The 21,109-nt window shown below is 37.7% G+C and overlaps 1 protein-coding gene across 1 annotated transcript in view; it reads left to right on the top strand.

Annotated features, from left to right (window-relative positions):
• The window catches only part of GRXCR1 (glutaredoxin and cysteine rich domain containing 1), a 34,276-nt gene that overhangs the window by 7,934 nt on the left and 5,233 nt on the right, over positions 1–21,109 (top strand). Inside the window, exon 3 of the mRNA XM_051617439.1 lies at positions 14,781–15,020. Coding sequence (XP_051473399.1) covers positions 14,781–15,020 — 240 coding nt within the window. The remainder of the gene's footprint in view (positions 1–14,780; positions 15,021–21,109) is intronic.

Here is a 21,109-nt window from a genome sequence, read left to right as displayed (position 1 = left end):
ATTGTAAATAATCATGCTCTACCACTTTGTTTCATTCTCTATCTTCAAATCTAAAAATATTTTTGCATTCCTTCTGAAAGAAAGAACCAGCATACTTGTTCTCAGGCAATGAATGTGAATGCCAAATGGAAAAAGTTGCCTCCTGGTTGTACTAAGTGGGATTCCTAAACCATATTGGCTTCAGGAAATTCTCTGAGCTGAATATAGTTATAAAATGAGAGTGTAGTAGGAGAAAATACCATAGATGCTTGCCATCCTCTTATTTTTAGTTATCTGTGTGGTAGCTGACCTGGAATATTAGACGAACACTGAATATGAGCTCATGTACTACTCTGGGGCTCTGACTTCATGTCCTTTTGTGGAACTGCTCCTGAGAGAACTCAGCTTTTGAGTTAATGTGGAAAATACTTCATCTTTCTTCAAACTGACTTGAAAAAAACATAATGTTACATAGACAGCCTATAAAAAAATTCTTAGGATGTTACTGCACATCTTTTTCTACTTGTTCTAGCAGTAGAAAATATGTTTTTTTCCTAAATTGACCTCTTACAACACAGAAGAAGAGGAACTGGTTAGTTTTAATCAGTAGTAAACACAGTTTTTTCTAGCTGTGAAGCTCAATTCAGTGACTCAGCAGGACAACTGTGAGAAAATACATCTCGAAATATTCTTAAACTAGGGCCATCAACAAAAGTTGGGGCTATTTCCCTTTCTTTGGTGTGGTAAAACAAGCTGCCTGTTAATTCATTTGCCATGTCTTCTTGCCCATGAATATCTATGTGCCTTTGGCAGGGCATAAACAATGCCCGTGGAACGCATAAAGCTGAAATAAATTGCCTACAGATATAAACCATCCTTTATGCTTAATTACTAGCATAATTCTTGGTCATTGACCTCAAATGTTTGTCAAAAAATAAATTACTTTGCAACCAAATATTTAAGGATCTTCACTGCAAATGAGTGTCTTGGGTGAAGTACGGTTTAGTTACATTCACAAATATGGAAGCAAATATTTGGCTATGCTGGGCCTATTTGTCACCAGATTGCACAGCTGTGCAGTTGTTCAATTGCAAAAATATGGTAATAATGAGGATCAAATATAACTCATACATAAAAAAATAAATCATAAGAGTGAGGAATTATCTTTACTGGATTATCCAGGCATGCATTAATGCTTTTGATTTCATGCCATAGAAGACATTAGCAAAAACAGTTTATAAAAAGTTAATTACATTACAATTCCATTTAGTTTACAGATCTCAGAACTGTCACAGTTCTGAGTTAGGATTTGCAAATACCTAGACTCGTGTTTACAAACACAAGCTAGACAAATATAAAAATACACATGCCATAGAGGTATTGTGCTACAGTGGTCCAGGAAAACTGCCTTTTAGCACTTGACTAAACCCACATTTCATGATTCACCTGCTGCTAATTTAATTGATGTGTAGGTGTCATTGAGGAGTATTTCCTCCCCTAAGAAAGAAGAAATGAAGTCATGCTTTATTTGCACATAATGCTTGCTAGACTACTCTGGTCTGTCAGCAGCCTGTTCTGACATTTTTCTACTTGTGTTGGCAGTTTATGACACACTACACCAACACAAGGTACATGATTAATGGCTTGAAAGAGATATTGCTTTTTTTGGCTGCAGCTTTAACCTCTGACTGCAATGTTCAGCAGCATCATAAGTTTGTTGCTTAATTGCAATAAAATATGCTTTAGAAAGAATTTGCAACCAGAGAGAAAAGGATATGACTTTCATGCATTAAAACCTTCCTCACTGATGCAACACCAGTGCTAAGTAATACAAAGCATGAAACTTAAATCTCACTGAGTTTTTACAGAACTTTTAAGAAAAATAATAAGGACAGCATCCCCAGCCTGTTGATTTTGAAAAGAAGCTGGAAAAAATAGAGCTTCCCATTCAAACAGGCAATCTTGTAGTTTTGATTGACATAGAAGTTATATTGTGGGGAGGCTGTCAGAGCACAGCTCTTTACAGCCTCCATCATACAAAGCAACAGAAGTGGTCACAGATGAGCAGCTGGAGTCACTGAGGTAGAGACTCATTTCACACATGGCAAGAAAGAAGACAGAAAAACTATCATTCCTTGCTAGTAAGAATTGTGGAAAGCATTTTTACAACCTTAGCATGATTTTGCTTTGGGACTATATCTATAGACACCATCCATCAATAATGTCAGAGGAGTATGCCTTCTTTACCACAGAAACACCATATACAGAATTGTTCTTTCTCCACTTCTCACAAAGTAATATGGAAAAATGTACTGGCCAATATTTTCAAACTTTTATAACAACATGAGGTGTTATGTTCTGCATAGACAAATCAGTCAATGCTAGTGTGAAGGCAACAAAAATTTTCTTTGGGACTGACTCCAGGTAGTCTTGTTTGGAATACTACAGGTTGCTAAGTATCTAAACAGGTTTTAAAAATACTAAGAATTGACAGCAGCCTACATTATTATTTAAGAAAAACCTATTTCTCCCTGCAACTTCCGTAAGACAGAAACCAGTCCATTTCTAAATCTGTGACCAAAGTTACAGCTTTTAAAGAAAATATGATCTTTTCCTGCCCAGCTGCTCATGTCCTGCTACTGGTTCACTCCATCTAAGAGCTAAGGATGCTCCTTCCCAGGGCCACAGACAATTGTGAGGCCTTTCATTGCTATTCAAGTGGAAAATGTCATAAGAGACAGACTGATAGACACAGTGAAAAATGAGACCTGTAAGTATTATTGCTGGAGTTCCTTCCACCTATTGCAGGTCTTAATCTGCATCTTGAGAATTTCCCTTTCCAGGTGTTGGCTGATGCTTTCAGGTTCCCAAACATGTAGTCAGTAAGTCCAGTTGTTCTTTCAGCCCCTACCTTGATCCAAAAATACAAACACAGTCCCTCCATGACCAAACTTAAGCCGCCACGAAGGTTTAGAAGAAAAAGCAGTTTCTAAATGACTTGTTCAGGAAAGAGATTCTATTAATTTAAATCTGTTTCAAATAATTTGCCATGGCAGCTGTTTTTTGTGTCTGCTGAGTGGTCAGGCCTTTTGAAAACCTACTATCAGGTTGGTCTGTAATGTTCCTGTGCATCCTCATGTGAGAGACTGTGCAGTGGAAGTGCACTTTTAGAAGCCAATATTTGCAGCTGGATGTAGGTAACAGGATATTTTTTTTTTTATGCTGCCACTGAAGGAGAGCAGCCTTGCACTATGTAGTTCCTTCAACCAGGTAATTTTATCCTGAGCTGCTCCAGCAATTCTCTTTTGAAGTCACAACAGATAAGGACAAGAGTTGTCAATAAAGCTGTCTAGTGAACTTTCAGTCCAGTTTTTCATACTTCCTCTGTGGCAGGTTATGTAACTAGCAGAACTGTAATAAGCATGGAGCTTCAGCCTTGTTTGAAGATATATGATATTAGACTAAATTGTTATTGATTTTTCTTGCTGCAGGGAATTAAATGATATTTATGCAAAGGAGCCCCTGAAATGTTGCTCTGAAAGAAAAACAGGTAATTAAATAATCTCAGCATCTGCATTTGTAGTCACATTCCTTTAACAGAACACATTTAACTCTGTGACATGATATAGATTCTAGCTCTCTTATAAGAACATTATTATATGAGAAGTATGATTGCAAGAACTTCTGTTTTAATTAAAAAATAAACACCTCTGGGCCAAATTCTGAATCAGAACACAGCGCAGAGCTGCTCACATAGACCTTGCTAAAGAATTACTCTTACCACAGATGTGATAAATGTAGGATAACTCCCTTGGCAGCTATTTTGACTAAGAGGTTTAGGAGCTGGTACAAAGTATATACCTGTTACATTCTGATTTTCAGACATATTACCTATTTGGTTAAAAAAGAAAAAAAAAACAGCTCACACCTTAGATTTTCTCAGCAACAAAATCTGTAGTTCTGCACCACATAGATGAATTACACAGAAATGGTGGATGACTAATCTGTCCCCTTTTGTACATCAAGGCTCGCAGCTGTGTTATAGGCTACTCTGAGGGAGAGCTGGCTTATGCACGCTGTCTAGGAGTTGCATCTTCTAAGTTTGCATAAAAGTCTTAAGCTCTCTGCCTTCCCTTTTATGATCTATGGCATAAGAAATGGAATGAAGCACCATATGTGTACAGTGCAGATGGATCTTGAAAGAAATGAAGATAGAGTGTATAATTAGTAATTAACTACTCAGGGTTTAAAGATGAAGGTACCAAAGTTTTAGGTATTATTAAGTCATGAGATAGCTGAGAGCACAGTTCCAGTTAAGTTAAGTTATGTAATAAATCAGGGAAACAAAGACCTTCATAACTCAGTGTTAATACTGAACAAAATAGTCCTATAGTTTCAAGAGATCCTTTTCATCACTTCTGTGTATTGAGTGATAAGGTTTTCTCTCAATGAAGAGTAGGGACTGAATCAGCACTTCTCCAGCACTTTGTTGCACTAGGCATAGCTGAACTTTGCTCTTTGCCTCAACCAAAGTCTTGTGCAGAATTCATGCCTGGTTGTGGAGTGCTTCATGATTCTATGGGAGACAATGCTCTGTGTTCACCTGAGTAATGGCTGGCCTGTTTTTGCAGTGCAAATGACAACTTCAACTTTTTATACAATATCCTGTTTTTATCTCAGCCCAGATGGGTAATATTTTTAGGTAGATTTTAAATTGTATAAAGCAGCAGGAAAGAAAAGTACATAATTTACCAGATGTCTGAAAACTAAAACCAAGCATACTGAGAGGATGATGGTTTCCCATTTTTGTTCAACAGGAATACAGTAAAAGATGAAATAACTTTTGACAGAAACGTTATTATCTGCCAAACATGAAAATGCCAGGGTGTATCCCAAATCAAAACGAGACTCCATTTATCTTTTTCTTCCTACTTTATTGCTTAGGAAGTTAAATTGTGAAAAATAGATCATAATTTTAATTTTTTTTTCTGCTATTGATTGCAGTTGAGATTAGCACCTTTTTTCATTTATACAATTGCCTTCTTTAGTTGTTTTCTGAGTGACTAGATGTAATTATTCCATATAAGACAGACTGACCCTAGGGTGTAATTAATCCATGATGAAAAGCTGAAACAGCCATCAATGAAAATGTTGTAAATTTTCAGCTGAGCTAAATCTAACTGATAGAGCTTTTCTGAATACCAATTTTTGCTTGCTGATTGTCTTTAACACTAGGAAAATCAGCAGTTGCAGCACTAGTGCAAATAAGAAAGAGGTTATAGATTATTGTATTATTTCCTGTGACATTCTGGTATATTGAAGGTAAATCTTAGGAAACAAGATCCATTCACCACAAGAAGTATAACCTGGCAAAGGATGAAGAACCACGTAATATCACAAGTTGGATCTCACCAGCCAGCCATTTTATTCTACAATCAGAAATATGATAAAAGACATTTGTAAGAAGCTCAACAGACTAGATTTTTATTTTCATAGACCACAAATGCCTTTTAATTAGACAAACTGTAACTGAGGTTTGGAAACCATAAAGGGGATCACTACGTGTATAAACAGTACCTGGCTTAATGTTTAAAGATAAAATGACTGAGTCAGAGATCCATGTATGTATTATTATAATGTTATTATTCACATTTATCATTCTCTCTAGTAGTCTAAAGATACAAAGGGAGTATTTAAAAAAGGGTAAGTAAGGCACTGGTGAAAGAGAGGCGAAAGAGAAAGAGGGAAGGGATAACCTTCTTTAAAAAAAACACCTTCATCTGCCTGCCAGAGACCTGTAAACAGGGTTTTCCATAGCTGCTGCCAAGTTAAAAAGAAGTGGGTCAGAGTAGACATAGCAGTTTTCCTGACAGCCGTTTGCTGCTGACCAACACAGGTTTCTTTCTCTGCATTGTGAAGTGTTCCATTGAGTGGAGCAGCAGTGATTACAGGCAGATGGGGCCAGCATGCTCAAAGAGGGACTCACTCAAAGCCATCCTGTTTGCTGACTTCTCCATGTGATCTGCGATATCAAGCACCTTCACCTTTATCTGCAATCCCTCAGCAAGTCCTGCTCTAGTTCACTTCTGGCTAAAGCTATCCTTAATTACAGAATATTCTCAAACAGGACACAAGTTGCCCAATGATTCTTCCTGAACAGGCATGATTCGAATATTTTGAACAGTGCGATAAAAAAAAAAGAAAAAGAAAAAGAAAAAGAAAAAGAAAAAGAAAAAGAAAAAGAAAAAGAAAAAGAAAAAGAAAAAGAAAAAGAAAAAGAAAAAGAAAAAGCTGCTTATGACAAGAGAAAATAAAACTTGAACCCCACAAATAAGGGTGGTGCCTAAGGCAAATGTATTGTGTTTGTTTGTTTGTTTTTCATAATTCAAGGTGTTATCATGGGAAATGGTACATAAGTAAACAGAAGAATTGCCAGCAGAGTCTGAGTAAGTATCAGGACAAAATGTTCCCTCTCAAGACAATTAAACACTGTTGAAAAATACTGCTCATATTATTCAAAAGAAAGACCCACAGTAACTTAAAATGTGAACTGACAGTAAGAAAAGTAACTGCAAGAAAAATAACTAGACAGGTATTCAAGCATTTCATACATACAACCAAATACAGGCAAGTCTAGGTATGTTTAAATATCCTTTTTGAGCAAGTGACCAAACACTAAGTTCTAGTCACAACTCTTTAAAGTTGACCTACATGCTCTTTTCTTTTATTTCCAGCCCTTCTTTTTTGTTTTGACTAGAATCAGAAAACAGAAAGGCCCAGAAAAAAATATATGAATAATTTGAACAAGGTTTTTTTCAACTGGTGAAAAGGTTACGTTTTATTGAAGTCCAATTCAGCCTGTTTCTCCCTGTTGCTAGTGATATAGAGATAGAGGTGAGATAAACACTCAACAAATGTTGAATAATAATTATTTTCCATACTCCTACATATAACTTTTATCACCAAGTGGTAACCCAAACTGTTAAGCAAGGAAATTAAATGATGTAATCTAGAACAAATCTTTTAAGAATAGAGGCTTATTCTCAGATTTCCAGGGCTTGCACATTATTTAGATTTGTTTAATTAATATTAACATTCTTTTCATGACCCACCTGCCATCCTTTGTTTCAGTTCTCTGGTCTTCCACGCTATTAACAGACATGGCTTTAGGCAGGCAGATGCTATGCAGCTCAAGCCATACATTTTTAATTTACTGATGGCAGAATTTATTTAGGTGACATGCAGCAGACTTTTTTTTCTCTCTCTTACCTTAATTAGTTTCTGTTTGCAAGATACTTTGGAGTAGTAACAGTGGCCAACTAATGTAAACAGCTCAGTTATTACCTGTCTCAGCCTATCCCTTATATGTCAGACTACCACAAGTAGTTTCATCAATGTGACAAGACAGTCTTGGTGCAATTTGTGTGGCTTCAAGCCCCTTCTACTGAATACAGGAATCATTTAAAGAATTGCACAGTGTGAGAGGAGGTTCTTGGAGACTCCTTTTTTTCAAACAGCTTTTAGCGCCACTTGTAAACTGCTGAGGACAAAACTATTTTCAACAGCTCTCGATTCTTCTCCATCAGTCTTTGGGGACAGTGTCCTCATACAACAAAAAAGTGCTTCTCCTTTCTTTCAAATCTATGTATAACTTCCAAGGGTCTTCCCAGAGACTCTATCTCTTTTTTTTCTGTGGGAGGAATTTATTGGAGATGTTGAATTAGTAAATACAAAGTGAGAGAAATAAAGAGCAAGCAAGCAAAAGAGAGAAACAACAATTATATCACAGGGTTGTTTCTTCCTGGGAGAATTGCAGACTAGGTTAGAATTACCAAGAAGTTTATCTTTTGCTTCTGATTTTCAAAGGTTTCATTTATTCTTATCACACGCAGAATGGCATAAATAAACTAATAAGAAAGTACTGACAGACCTTCCAATGCTTGATAAATAAAATCCAATTATGCATGGACAGATATGGATCTTCTTTTGAGTAATTTGAACACTGTAATAAACATTGCCCTGGCAGACTTCCACTGCATCCATGTGCTTTGTGGAACAGGAACTGCTTTTATCACCAGAGTCGGTGCCACTCCTGTAGCAGGTGCTTTGACTTTAGAAAATCAACACAAGCAGAGGCATCAGGGTCTAGCATACCATGAACCCTAGGGAGATAACCTGTTCTCTTATCTGAGCACCGGTGCCCTAAGAGCAGACTGTAGCCTGGTTGTACGCATATGTGCTGGATGAACGATAATGAGGACACCAGGAAGTGAGCTCACTTGTAGTCTTTGTACCTTCTGACCCTGCCAATAGCTGAAGCATACAATGACCATTACAAACAGCAGGGAGAGGCAGGGTCATGCCCTGCACTCCTTTGCTGTGGTATTGTAAGTATTTTTTCTCCGCTTTGAAATGAAATCACTTTGACGTGCGTTGGACGCTGGCCTATGCCAGGGACAGAAAAGAAGGAATGATGTTATATTGTATTATTTAAGCAACAGAAAAGGTCAGAACACATGTACACATGGTGTCAGAGGATGGAAAGCCTTCCTTTTGTTTTTTGACTATTCAGTCAAGTGATTTGAATGCTGATAATAATGTTATCAAAACCTCATATATTTTTGCATAAAATTGCTTTGGATTAATTAAGATGAAAGGAACAATATGCATATCATATGCAATATTATTATTATTGCTATTTTCATCTGACATCCCTGCAATTGATATACAGCATGAAAAGTACATACAAATTATGAATACTCTATACCAATGTCTTATGGATAATGAAATCCTACTATTTTATACTGCAGCTGATGAACAATTTGGATGATGCCAACCTTAAGGAGGTAAAACTGCTATTTTACAATCAGCAATATGTAGTGGGTGCATAGATAATAGAGATGACAGTCATCCAAGAGTTAGAAGATCAAAGAACTCAGGTTCTTGATGAATCACAGCCCTTCTCTATAGCTGTGACCAGCTCCTCCTCTGAAACTGAAACAGGAAGAAAAGATGCGTTTCATGTCCTGTGTTGGGACTGTCAAACAGGCAGAGCCTGCACATTTTGGGAATGGAAATATTCCTAGGACTGGTTTTTGTGGGGGAGGTGAGTGCTAGAATACAGGCAGACAAAAGGAACACAAGTATTTGTGTTGTTTTAAAAGATGAAAGAAACAGTGACCTAACTGCTTCCCTGAGGAAAGCAAACCCCATATCTTTATCTGGGGCTGTTCAGACCCCGGTTACCTCATTAGGAATGCAGATCTTGATGCCCTCTCTGGTAAGTAGGTATTGGTAAACCTCCCCAGCTTGCTGATGGTTATAAGGATGATAATGAGTGATAACATTTCGCTGTCCCAGGGAGTCACAAACTCCAAGTCCTACAGTTATAGTCCTTGCAATTACCAAAACCAGATAAGAAAAATTATAGTGTTTTGGAAGTGATCTGTTTAAGAGAAGGTCAGTACATGCTTTGACTTCAGTATATGACTTATGTTATTGCAGAAATTTAGTCTCTGTTCTACTGAGCTCTACTAAAATGCAGTTTTCTGAATTGAATGAAGTTCAAGTTCTCAGTTTTCCTGAACATTGATATAGTGCCAGGACCTTGAAGACAGTGCAAACAAGATAACAGCCTTAATGTAATAGAGCACTTAAGAGGGTGCTTAAATTTAAACTGCACACTGCTTTGCTGTGTAAGAACCCATAGAAGGCTGGAACTGCAAACAGTGAAGTGGAAGGGAATGTGATTTCTTAATGAGAGGTCACACAGTGGGCTGGGAAAGTACTTGCTATTTCTCCTGCATGTGTAAATAGATATTAACATCCAGAGAAAAGCATTTTACTTTTGTTGATGAGGTCTGTTTGTTGGAAGAAGTCTTCTGGCCAATGAGTCAATTCTTCCTGAAAATGCCATTAAACTCTTCATTTGAAGCAGACAACCAGCAATGACAGACAGAAGAGACTGGTTCATAGCTCTCTTAGTGTTGTACTATGTGGCTGCAGTGGCAAATATAGAATGCAAATATTCAGCATCCATCCATCTCATTCAAAGAATGTTGCATATTTTCATCTAAAGAGTGACATGACAAAAAGTATGCTTTTCATTAAGTGCTATACATTTTGGAAAACATGTATGTACTGAGGAAGTGTTATGTGGGAAAAAATTGAAACATTTTGTTGATAGCTTTTCACTTTAAAAAAATTCTTTCAGAAAATATTCATTACTTTTAGCAAATATTTTAAAAGCCTTTTAAAGCTCAAAAGCTAGTAAAAGCTTTTCAGTCTTGCAGAAGTAAAATGTTTTGATGGTTTTTCTCCAGAACTTCATCAATAAGAAATATATAGCTCTTTTCTTCCTTTCTGTGTGGAAAGGAAAAAGTAGAAATAGATTGTGGTCAGAAAATTGATGTTAGATGATTATTCTTGCCACTCAGTTATTGATAGAAATTCAAGCTCTAAGATATGTGATACAAATTATGAAGCAAGCAGCTTGATTTGAAGCTTCTCGATATGCAAGCACACATAAAAAACCCAATGTGTACACAGATATGCATATGTATATATATACAGGCACACTCATTCTTCCTTGCTCAACATTTTCGTTGGATCATGAATGGTGCACTTACTTGCTAAGTACCTCTGGTGCAGGGTTTGTAATGTGTTCTAGATTCCTGCCTCAACTGACTTAGCGGACAGCAGATACTTCTGCCAATCTGATTGTATCCAATTACAAAACCAAGGGTGCACATTTCAGTAGCACACTCTGAGATGTTGAAAGGTGATATTCTGAGACAGAGAAGGGCATATAAGCCGTTGATTTGGGTCACAGAAGCACTGCATGAATAACTTTAGTTGAATATTTTATCCAAACAAAGTAAAAACCATTAAGAATGTCATATGTGATAAAGGTTGGCCTTAACATTTAATATTTTGCCAGAGTATTATACCATCCATTAATCTTAGTAGAGAAATACTCTACTTTTGCTAGAACACAGTTGCTCACATAATAAAAAAAAAATAAATAGAGCTAAGTTTTGGTTTGTTGTTTTTTTTTTTTTTTGTATTTGTTATTGTAAACAAGCATAGGACAAAGGTAAGTACTTTAAAAGAACTAAATGTAAATTTGTGGGTGATACCACCATAGAAATAAATTATATATGGATATGAATGTAAATAGCTATCCCTTTCATACTGATGGGAATAAAACCCACATTTGTGCCTTCTATTCAGAGGGAAGCTATAAAAAAAAAAAAATCCCACATCTACTTTTGCAGTATTGCTGTCATAGTTTTTATTTGTAATAAGATGAAAATGAGGTTAACACTGAATATTCCTCTTACTACTGGGCTTGTCTGTTTACTTGCTTGCAGAAGTGGTCATACACAGAGGTTTTCAAAAGGAAAAGTTACTGCTGTTTTATGAGCAATCACTGTATGCCCCAATATCCAGCCGTGGTCCTTACACCCCAAGCAGAAACGCATTGGTGTGGACCTGTTCCTCTGCTCTGAATTTGGCCAGCTCTTAGCTGTGCTGCAAAAATATCCACATTACGAGTTTTGGTCCACAGATAAATAGCCATTCTACGGCAGCAAGGCAGACATAAAAATATCATAAAAGATATTAAATTAAATTTATCCCCTTGGGAAAGCAATTAATGAAAAATACACTGAAGAAATAATCTAGTATCATTACTCAGTAATTCCCCTCTCAAATAAGAGTGTGAGTGATGTCTGCTCAGACTGGCAGGGACTGCTTATGGCCAGGGTAGCTATCAGACCAGTTGAGAAACATGGACTCTTCTGGTTGCCACTTCAGTTGCAGCTGGATCCAGAAGCCAGGGATCAGGTAGAGTGGGGAAGGTCTGAACTCAGAGATGTCTGTGGGAGTTTTATGGACTGCACATTTAACTGGCTTTCAGAAGTACCATGGAAACATCTGAGTGTTACACAGTATTCTCAGAGCTACTGAGAAGTCTGTTATTGGCATGGCAGCTGCTATGCACAAAATGTAAATTCTCAAACATATTTTTGGAGTGTGACTCACAAATATTTCCTATTTCTTCAGCTGCAGTAATATACAAAATTAAAAAAAACCAAACACCTAAATATTGAAACAACTTGGAGCTTCACAAATTCTGTAATGCATTGGTTCTTGTACACTTACTCTAGCTACCAAAATTTCTTTTAAAAGGGTTCAGAATGTCATAGTTTAGTTACCATCTCTCTGTTTTATAATTTACTTTATTTTGTTTCACTGCCTCTTTAATAATATTTTTCATTATTTTATTTAGACACATAGTTTGTACTACTCTTCCTTTGTCAGCATCCTGACATTTGGGTTTTTGGTTAATTATATATTTTTTATTATTTGTGACTTTTCAGCCCTTTCCCAGTCCTCTGTATCCTGTTTTTTTGCTTATCTGCTGGCTCTTTTAAGCCTTCTCTTTGCACCAGCAATTTCTTTCTGTAGTCTGTGTTCTCTCTCCATGCTAAGCTCATGTATTTAGCCTCATGGGATAACATCTCTCATGCCATTTGCAGAAAACTTGCTCAGTTGATGATTACATTTAGTTGCAGCTGTGTCAGATGGATGCTGGTGGGATGGCAGAGTAGGTTTTACCGAATCGTACACCAAAGTGTAATTCCTTGATTGTGAAAGCCCTGATCCACCTGGTAGAAAACTGGGAAAAGACTGAGTCAGGAGCAAAAGAAGATCTTTTGTTTTTCTCATGTTCAACTGTGAACAGGATTGAATGGATGCAACAATTGTTTTTTCTCTCTAGACAGAGAAAAAAAGACAGGTTTTCTCAAGAGACTTGGAGTGGCATCTGTGTCCCAAAGGGATGGATGCAGGTCACGTGGCTGCTGGTGCTGCCTGCTTGAAGTTCCTAAGAAAAATTCAAGCTCTTCAGGCTGATTTAGTAGAACAGATTCTGCCTTTGGGGAATGACAGCACTGTGCTGTTAAACTAAAACCTGTAAATGACATGGAGGATCTTTACTAAAGCAACTTTTTTCCCTCTGAAACCTTAAATCCCTTCCATAACAGACTTTCTACATGGACACCTTCTTTGTAGTACACTCTTGACCCACATGCGTAGGGTTTTCTGAACCTGACACAAAAGTTGTCACCTCAGGCCAAATGATTTCCGTAAGCTTCAGGTTTCAATGAGTATCCCACTTATGGCAAGTGCAAGAAAGTCGTCAATATATGTTGTTCAAAATATTTTGGTTTGTTCATCTGTCCAACATCTACACCCCGAGTAAAGTTTTGTCATGCCCATTAACCAGGGAATTACTCTTTAATTTCAACTAAAAGTTTATGTGCATTTGAAAGTTACACATCATGATTCTAATCTGAAGTCTGTTACACAAAATTATAAAAGTAGTTTTTCTAACATGTCATTCTATTAATTTTTTTACATTGTTTGTAATTTATTTTGGATTTTTTTTGCCACATTTCCAGCCTAGGAAGGAAAGCACAATGTTCAAAACTTATTCTGTTGATTTAATTCTAGAGTGTATTCTAGTCACTAAATATCATAGGCTGTAGTCATTGAATTGTGTAGTGAAATAGGAATTAGCATAGATTTTAGTTGGGAAAACTCTTTCTAATTTCTTGACTCCGATTTTTTACTACCAGTGTGGTTCAAGACAGGAATGATTTTCACTGGTGTGATATGGTCATGCCAAGGACAAGTTGTGTGTTTGTAGCACAGAAAATGATGTATTTACTAACATTTCCCTAAATAATTGTTTAGTAAATGCCATTGATACTTCTGTGCAGGGCAAACAAGGGCATATCTTCACTGACACATTAGGAAAAAAAAATAAAGGAATAAGCCTAAAAGTGACTGTGTATACACCTTCCACTTGATACCTTTCCAGATCACTTTACAACTTTCCATTTTTCCGTGTCTTCAGCTGCTTATTTGTATGCTGTAGGGACACCACAGTCCTGATACTTCACTAGATAATGACTGTCTGTATCTATGCTACCAGCCTCTGGAGTCTGGGAACAAGAAGCATTAGAGTTTATAGCTAAGCAGGAACAAGAATTTCCATCCTGTGTAATACTTTTCCACTTTAAAATGTATTTTCACTCCAAAAAGGAGAAAATAATGAGTAACAGTGAGACAAACTGTCTTTTGAAGTAATATTTCAAGAACTCCTTTTGGTTACTTCTACAAAAATTAACTCCTCTTCCTTTCAAGAACCCATGCACGGTTACTAAAATATTTGACAGTGTATATGTAGAGTACCTGTCTTAGGTAGACAACAAATTAATCCCCTAATGTCTGGAAAATATGTTGGCAAAGAGTAAATGCTGCAGTAGTGGTGTAAGATTTTCCAGCTAGAGAACAGGCTGGAAAATCTTTATAACATTTGTTCCTAAAATTGAATTTCTGACATCCATTCAAAGAGAAATAAATACTCACCTATCACAACATGGTTTCTTTCCAGAACTGGAGACAGACAAATGATAAATTACATATGCTTGCAATTACACTTCCATTGATCTATAAATGACCTGTAAAACCAAAGTTTTTTTCCTGAGAACTCTTCACCCTACATTGAACCTTGGAAACAAGCTTTCACAGCAGAATATGCTTTTTGTAATGACTATTTTTTGCATTTACATACCAAGACAAATCATGACCTTATTATTTGGCAAAATCTGTAATGCCATCTACCCAACTTTACAACTTTGTCTTAATTAATATTTTTAATGGAATTGCTCAATATTTGGAAGCTATGAACACTTTATTTAATGTGACTGGAATTTTTTTGTTTTCCCCAGGTATCAACAGTGCCGGAATTTGGCCGCATAATAATTTATACTACCAGCCTTCGTGTGGTGAGAACCACTTTTGAAAGATGTGAACTGGTTAGAAAGATCTTTCAAAACCACAGAGTTAAATTTGAAGAAAAAAACATTGCTCTGAACAGCGATTACGGAAAAGAACTAGATGAAAGATGCAGGAGGGTCTGTGAAGTTCCCTCACTTCCAGTTGTGTTTATTGATGGCCATTACCTTGGGGTAAGTAAGGCATGAGCCTATGTTTTATTCTGCAGTCTGGAAGTACAGGAGAAAATCTCGATGAATGTGAAGCAAAGTTTTTATAAAATTGTTTGCAATGCTGGAATGATGGGAACATTCAAAGACAGAGATCCCTTTGTGGGAAGTGCAGCACAGATGCGCACTGGCTGGTTTGATCTGAAGATGCAAAAGATAAGTGGGGAGAGGCTATCAAGATGGGAGTAAGATGCTATAATACAATCGAAGCTATTCCATGTTTCTTAAAAAATAGTGTATCTTTGTAGTTGAAACCATTACAATCCTAGAGAAATGGATTTATTTTTCCCCATGGGAACCTGAGTGTGTGATTGACTCAGGAAGATGAATACACACAGCATAGACCTTTCATTTAGTAATATCTGTGTTGAATATGAAATAAACAGCTTCGGGTATCAGGCCTTAAACATGAATTGAATTTTATACAATGTAGTCATCAGGCATCTGCAATCAAGTGAATGATGTTTGAGGTACAGAATTGGTTAATACTTAATGTTAGAAAATTGTAGCAGTCAATGAGAGACAAAAAAAGCCCAATTCTGCCCTGTTGAAAGGCAACTCCAAATTGAAAACTAGAATCACAGAATCATAGAATATCTTGGGTTGTAAGGGACATCTAAATGTCATCTAGTCCAAACCCCCTACAATAAGCAGGGTATCTCACATGAGAACAGATTGCTCAGAGCCCCATCAAGTCTGACCTTGAGTGTCTCTAGGGATGGGGGCCCCACCACCTCTATAGGCAACCTGTTCCAGTGATCCACCAACCCCTTATTAAATAACTTTTTCCTAATGTCCAACCTAAATCTCCCTTCTCTAGCTTGAAACCATTACCCCTTTTCCTAGTGTTACATGCCCTGGTGATCAGGTCTTCCCCAGCCTTCTTATAGGCCCCTTTCAGGTATTGGAAGGTCACTATGATGTCCCCCTGTAGTCTTCTCTTCTTCAGACTGAACTACAACTCCGTCAGCCTGTCTTCATAAGAGAGGTGCTCCAGCTCTCTGATCACTTTTGTTGCACTCCTCTGGACACACTTCAACTGGTCCACATCCTTCTTGTGATAGGGGCTCCACAGTTGGACATGGTAGTCCAGGTGAGGTCTTACCAGGGCAGAGTAGAGGGGAATAATCACTTCTCTCCATCTGCTGGCCAGACTTCATTTGGTGGAGCCCAGGATGGGGTTGGCCTTCTGGGCTGCAATTGCACATTGGTGGATCATGTCCAGCTTTTGATCCACTAGTACTCCCAGGCTTTTTCCACAGGGCTGCTCTCTGGCATGTCTTCCCCCAGCCTGTATTAATATTTCTGGTTGCCCCATCCAGGTGCAGGACAGTGCACTTGGCCTTTTTGAACCTCATGAAGTTCCCCTGGGTCCACTTCTCCAGCTTGTTCAGGTCATAATCCAAATTTGTATCCTGCTATTTGTACCCTGTACCTCTGAGTCTATATTTGAAACCATCTTTTCATTAAGACCAGCCTGTACTTTTGAAATATATTTCTCAGAAACTGAAAAAAAAAACCCCAGACTTTAAAAGAAGGAGATTCTCTAAAGTGGCACAAAGAAAACAGCTTGAGAGCTCAGACAAGGTATTTGTCTTGGGCGGTAAAGAACTAGCAATTAGCACCAACAGTGAGACTGTGATTTGTGAAGACAAACTATATTTAAAATCAGCAGGGTTATTGTATTTGTATTGCTTGACACATTAGTTTTCACAAAGTACTTAAGTAATAAAATAAAATGCGATCAACAGTCAGGGCATAAGTGAAAACTCAAGCCTGTAAAAACACTCAAACACCCTTTCTGCCCTTTCTCCCTGCCTGATTTCTAGCTCTCAATGTGCTATGATCTGGGTGGGCTTTCCTGAACACTCTGATAAATGTATTTGCTGGTACTGGGCTCACCAGACCACTGCACCAACTGCAAGATCACCTGTATGCAAAATACTACCAGAGTGAAATTTCCTTCCTAGTAGAGAATGCTTTTATGAAAAGCCTGAGTTAGACATTTCTCCAGCCACCCATGAACAGAAGTGCTTCATTCAAAAGCAGCTTAAGATGTAACAGGATTCAAACTAATATTTGCCCACCTGTCATGTTAAAAATACAAGTGAGTTATGACCAAGTCCAAGAAAATCTCACTCTGCATGTCATCAATTTGTCAAAATAATTTAGTTAAAATACTGAAACAGACTGGATAATTTATTTGCTCAGCTCTAGGTGAGGCCTGGTTACAGTCATGTTGGTGTGATGCATGGCACATTATTTCATTGCTGCTTTCTTTTCTTTTTTAGCAAGATGATGGTAAACTTATCTTTTAACAGAGGAGCAACAGTGTAACAAGCCATGTAATCTCATTAAAACTATTCACTGCATAAAATGTTTTGGAGTGGTATAGAAAGGAAGGGAAGTGAATTAGGAAGCTGTCTGTCTGTGGGAGAGAAAAGTCTAGCTGTTCAGCTACCTGCTAACAGGTACTCAGGAGGTTTTACCTCCTGTAGGTATAAAATGAAGAAAGAATTTAGTGTTCTTGTCTAGAGCTATTTGTCACAGCATGGTCACTCCATTCATTAATGGAAGGAAAAAATGTATTGGCCTGCAAAAAACAGAGCAAAATCAGACTTCAGGGGTGTTTTTTTCCTACTTTATTTATTAATTAATTTATCTATTTATTTATTTTTATTGGTGAGGCACACTGTGTTGAAATGGAGCAGATTTTATCTCCAGGAAAGGATTATAGTTATTCCACGTAGCAGCAGTATTATTTGTGGAGAATCTGCTTTGTGAGCAGGGAGTGGTTCATGTTCAACTCCTCTGCTTATGGGGAACATCACTGCCAGCCTGGACAGTAGCAGCCCTTTGCTCTGCCATTGTGGGTGCCCTCACCTATGCTCACAGATGAGGTTTCTGCCCTCAGCTGATCTCCACTAATTACTATCACACTACAGGAGCACTCTCTAATGTGGTTTAGTTGAGGTGAACCAGGATGGGAAAACCAAGACCTAAGGGAAAGAAAGGGTCTGGTGGGGTGATAGAGAGGGACAGTCCCAGGGTCAACATGTCACTGGCATTAGCAAGGTGACTTGTGTCCACACACTCTGTTTGGTAAATGTGGCAAACCCCACAGTTTTCATTTCTTTGTCTTAATATGATTTCATAAGAGAGGTTGGCATTCATATACTCAGGAAGAAAAATAAGAGGGCAGGAGGACACTTTGCATATCAAGAAGGACTGGACACCAGGTAATCACCCTCCAGCTCTGTCAGCTCTGTCAATGCCTGCTGGATGTGGCACCTTAAGAAGACAATATATCAGTAGCTCCAAGGACACTAAGTTGGCTGGAACTTGTGCTGGGCTTATGTGTCATTAAAATGTGATTGAGAACTAATGACAGAATTTGTTCTCATTGGTAACGGTGGACATTTCTATAGTGCCTTTGATGATAATTGACTTCTGATATGCAAATGCAACACAGAAATCCAGAAGCCTGGTGTGTCAGTAAGTTAATATTGCAATACTTTATCTTTTTCTCTCTATCTCTCTTTTTAAAATTTTGACTGGCAAATCCCTCCCTGAAGAAGATTGCGTGTAGCAATACAAAGGAGAATCTATATTGAGCCAGGCACCTTTCAGTGAGTCATAAGGAGGAAAAAATCAAACTTTAATTAAAATATGAACAGTTTTGAAAGGGAACAAGATTATTTTTAATGAGATAAATGTAACAATAGCAGCAGAAGACAGCATATGGACATCAGGTAGAATAGACGGTATCCAAGGTGTTCAGAAGCAGGGACAAGGTTGCTAGAGCACTGCAGGCTGTGTGGATAAATCTTCACAGTAGTGTGGAATTTGTCAGTGCCTGCATGGGAGGAACAGAACAAACCAGCGACTTGAGCAGAAGCCACAGAGAAATCATGTTTATCCCTTGTCAAGCAAAGTCCTCTGTGCTGCAGTACAGCAGGTTTTTTAATTTTCTTATTTCTTCAAGATTGTGTCATTGTGTTTCTTGACACACAGTCTAAATACCAGCCTGTCAAGAAATTGCAGATTCTTTCTGCAGCATGCTCTTTACCAGCTGATCTAATCCTTCCTTTTCACCTGAGGCTGTCTCCATCTGAAATGGAATTATGCCATCTGCTGGGATATCAAAGCAGACTAAATAATGGCTTCCAAAAACCAGAAAACAACTCACACACACAAGGAAAAAAAAAAAAAAAAGGTATTTATTAACTCTTTAACAAAGGCACTCTGGGCTGTTTGCTGTTTGAGGTTTATGTTATATAAAGACCCACTCTGCTGGATAAGAGATGCACACTAAAAAGAGCAATTAGAGTAATCTTTAGTAAACATGTTATCTCACCTCATACTAGTTTTAAAATATGACTTTTTATTTCTCACTTTAAATATGTGACTGAATTCAGTATTCACCTGCCTTATAAACCTACCTGAATGTTTTTCAAATATGTGAATCTATTTTTTTTCCCCTTAAAAAACTGTTTCCTATTTAGATCTCCTAGCTATAATTAATCCACAAGTGAGATTTACAGTAAAATTGTTTTATTTAACTTTTTGTTTATGGTTATTTCCTAAGAATGATGAGGCTACTTTTGTAATTGACTTTTCAAAAATATCTGTGTAACATTTTTTGTTATGCAGGTAATAGTAGCTCCCTTTCTGCTGCTCTCCAGTGCCTTATGTGTTTAGTAGCTCTCAATTGCCTCCATGTTTTGTTAAACACTTTCTCCTGGCAATCACTGGATGGGGTGGTATGAATGGCTCTGTGGCAGTAAAATCATGATGAAATCATTGCATCAAGTCACCTAGCATATTCCCCCTTGCTTCTTCCATTTTGCAGTTTAACATTTCAGGTACAGCAGGATGTAATTTCTCAGATAGCTCTTCACGTATAAATCTTTCCATTTTTACATATAAAATCCAGCATTTCTAGTGCTGGTACTGTATCACAGTGTCAATCTTCTCACTTTATGGGCAGATTTCCAGGTGTTTAGTCATCCTCCATGTGTGTCTGCTGCCACCTTGTCGTGGGAGGTGTAAGGTTGTAGGCTGAAGAGCTTGTGAGCTTTGGGCAAAGTCAGAGGTATATACAGCCTGTCTTTTTGCTAAGCCACAGTGAAAAAACATGGCAAGTCCAGTAAGGTTAAAGGTGTGTGTTTGCATTCTGCTGTCTTAGCAAGAGGCCTCTCCTGTAACCTTAGCAAAAATCTCTTTTTAAGGAGATAAGGTAGGTGACTTATCTGCACAACAAATATGTCCACAGGGGAAATGTTGCAGAGACATGGTCATTTTTCTCTGTATAGAAGGAAGTGTGTGGAAGAGACGCTGCTTCCCAAAATCAGCACAGCCAGATGTATTCCTTGAGGAAGAATTACACTGTGAAAATGGGAATGCTCTACGTCCAAGATAGGTGAGCACCAAAGTGGCTTAGTGACAGGACAGAGCTGGGACAGACCTTGGATTTATCCTAGTTCTGCAATTTGTGGGACTGTACCTGAAATACAATGCTAGTTTCTGGATATTTTCAAGAGAGAAAATTGGGAAAAATATATTGAAGAATAAAAATGGTCTCATAAACCTGTTGAGTGATTTAGCCAAGTCTGTGGCATTTCCTTGCCCAAAGAAAGGCAAAGACCTGACCACAACCACTGGGCTCATCCGCCATCATAGAGAGCTATGGAAGTTAGTAGATAAAGGATTTACAGGCTAGTGCTTTGAAACTTAACTCATTAACAAAACTGAAAACTCTCTTCTCTCTGCTGCTTCTCTAAACATTCTGGCCACTGTCCCTCATGCTTCTTATGTGAGTCTTTAATGTTTCACATTCCTTTGTGGATAATTGTGGACTGAGTACAATCTAGGAAGAAAAAGTATAATTTTTGGTCAGAAAGCAGCTATTTGACTTATTTAACAGCTGCTTTAATTACTCCATTAATTGCAGTCTGTGTGTGTTAAGATTCACGTACCCAAAGGGAAGATGAACCTCTGCAAAGAATCTTTTATTGAAATTCCTCCTGAGGCAGCTGTTAATCAGAAAAGAC

This window comes from Apus apus, chromosome 4 (genome assembly GCF_020740795.1).
Source record: "Apus apus isolate bApuApu2 chromosome 4, bApuApu2.pri.cur, whole genome shotgun sequence".
Lineage (NCBI taxonomy): Eukaryota > Metazoa > Chordata > Aves > Apodiformes > Apodidae > Apus > Apus apus.
Note: the sequence above shows the minus strand (reverse complement) of the source record. Positions and strands in the feature narration are given on the sequence as shown.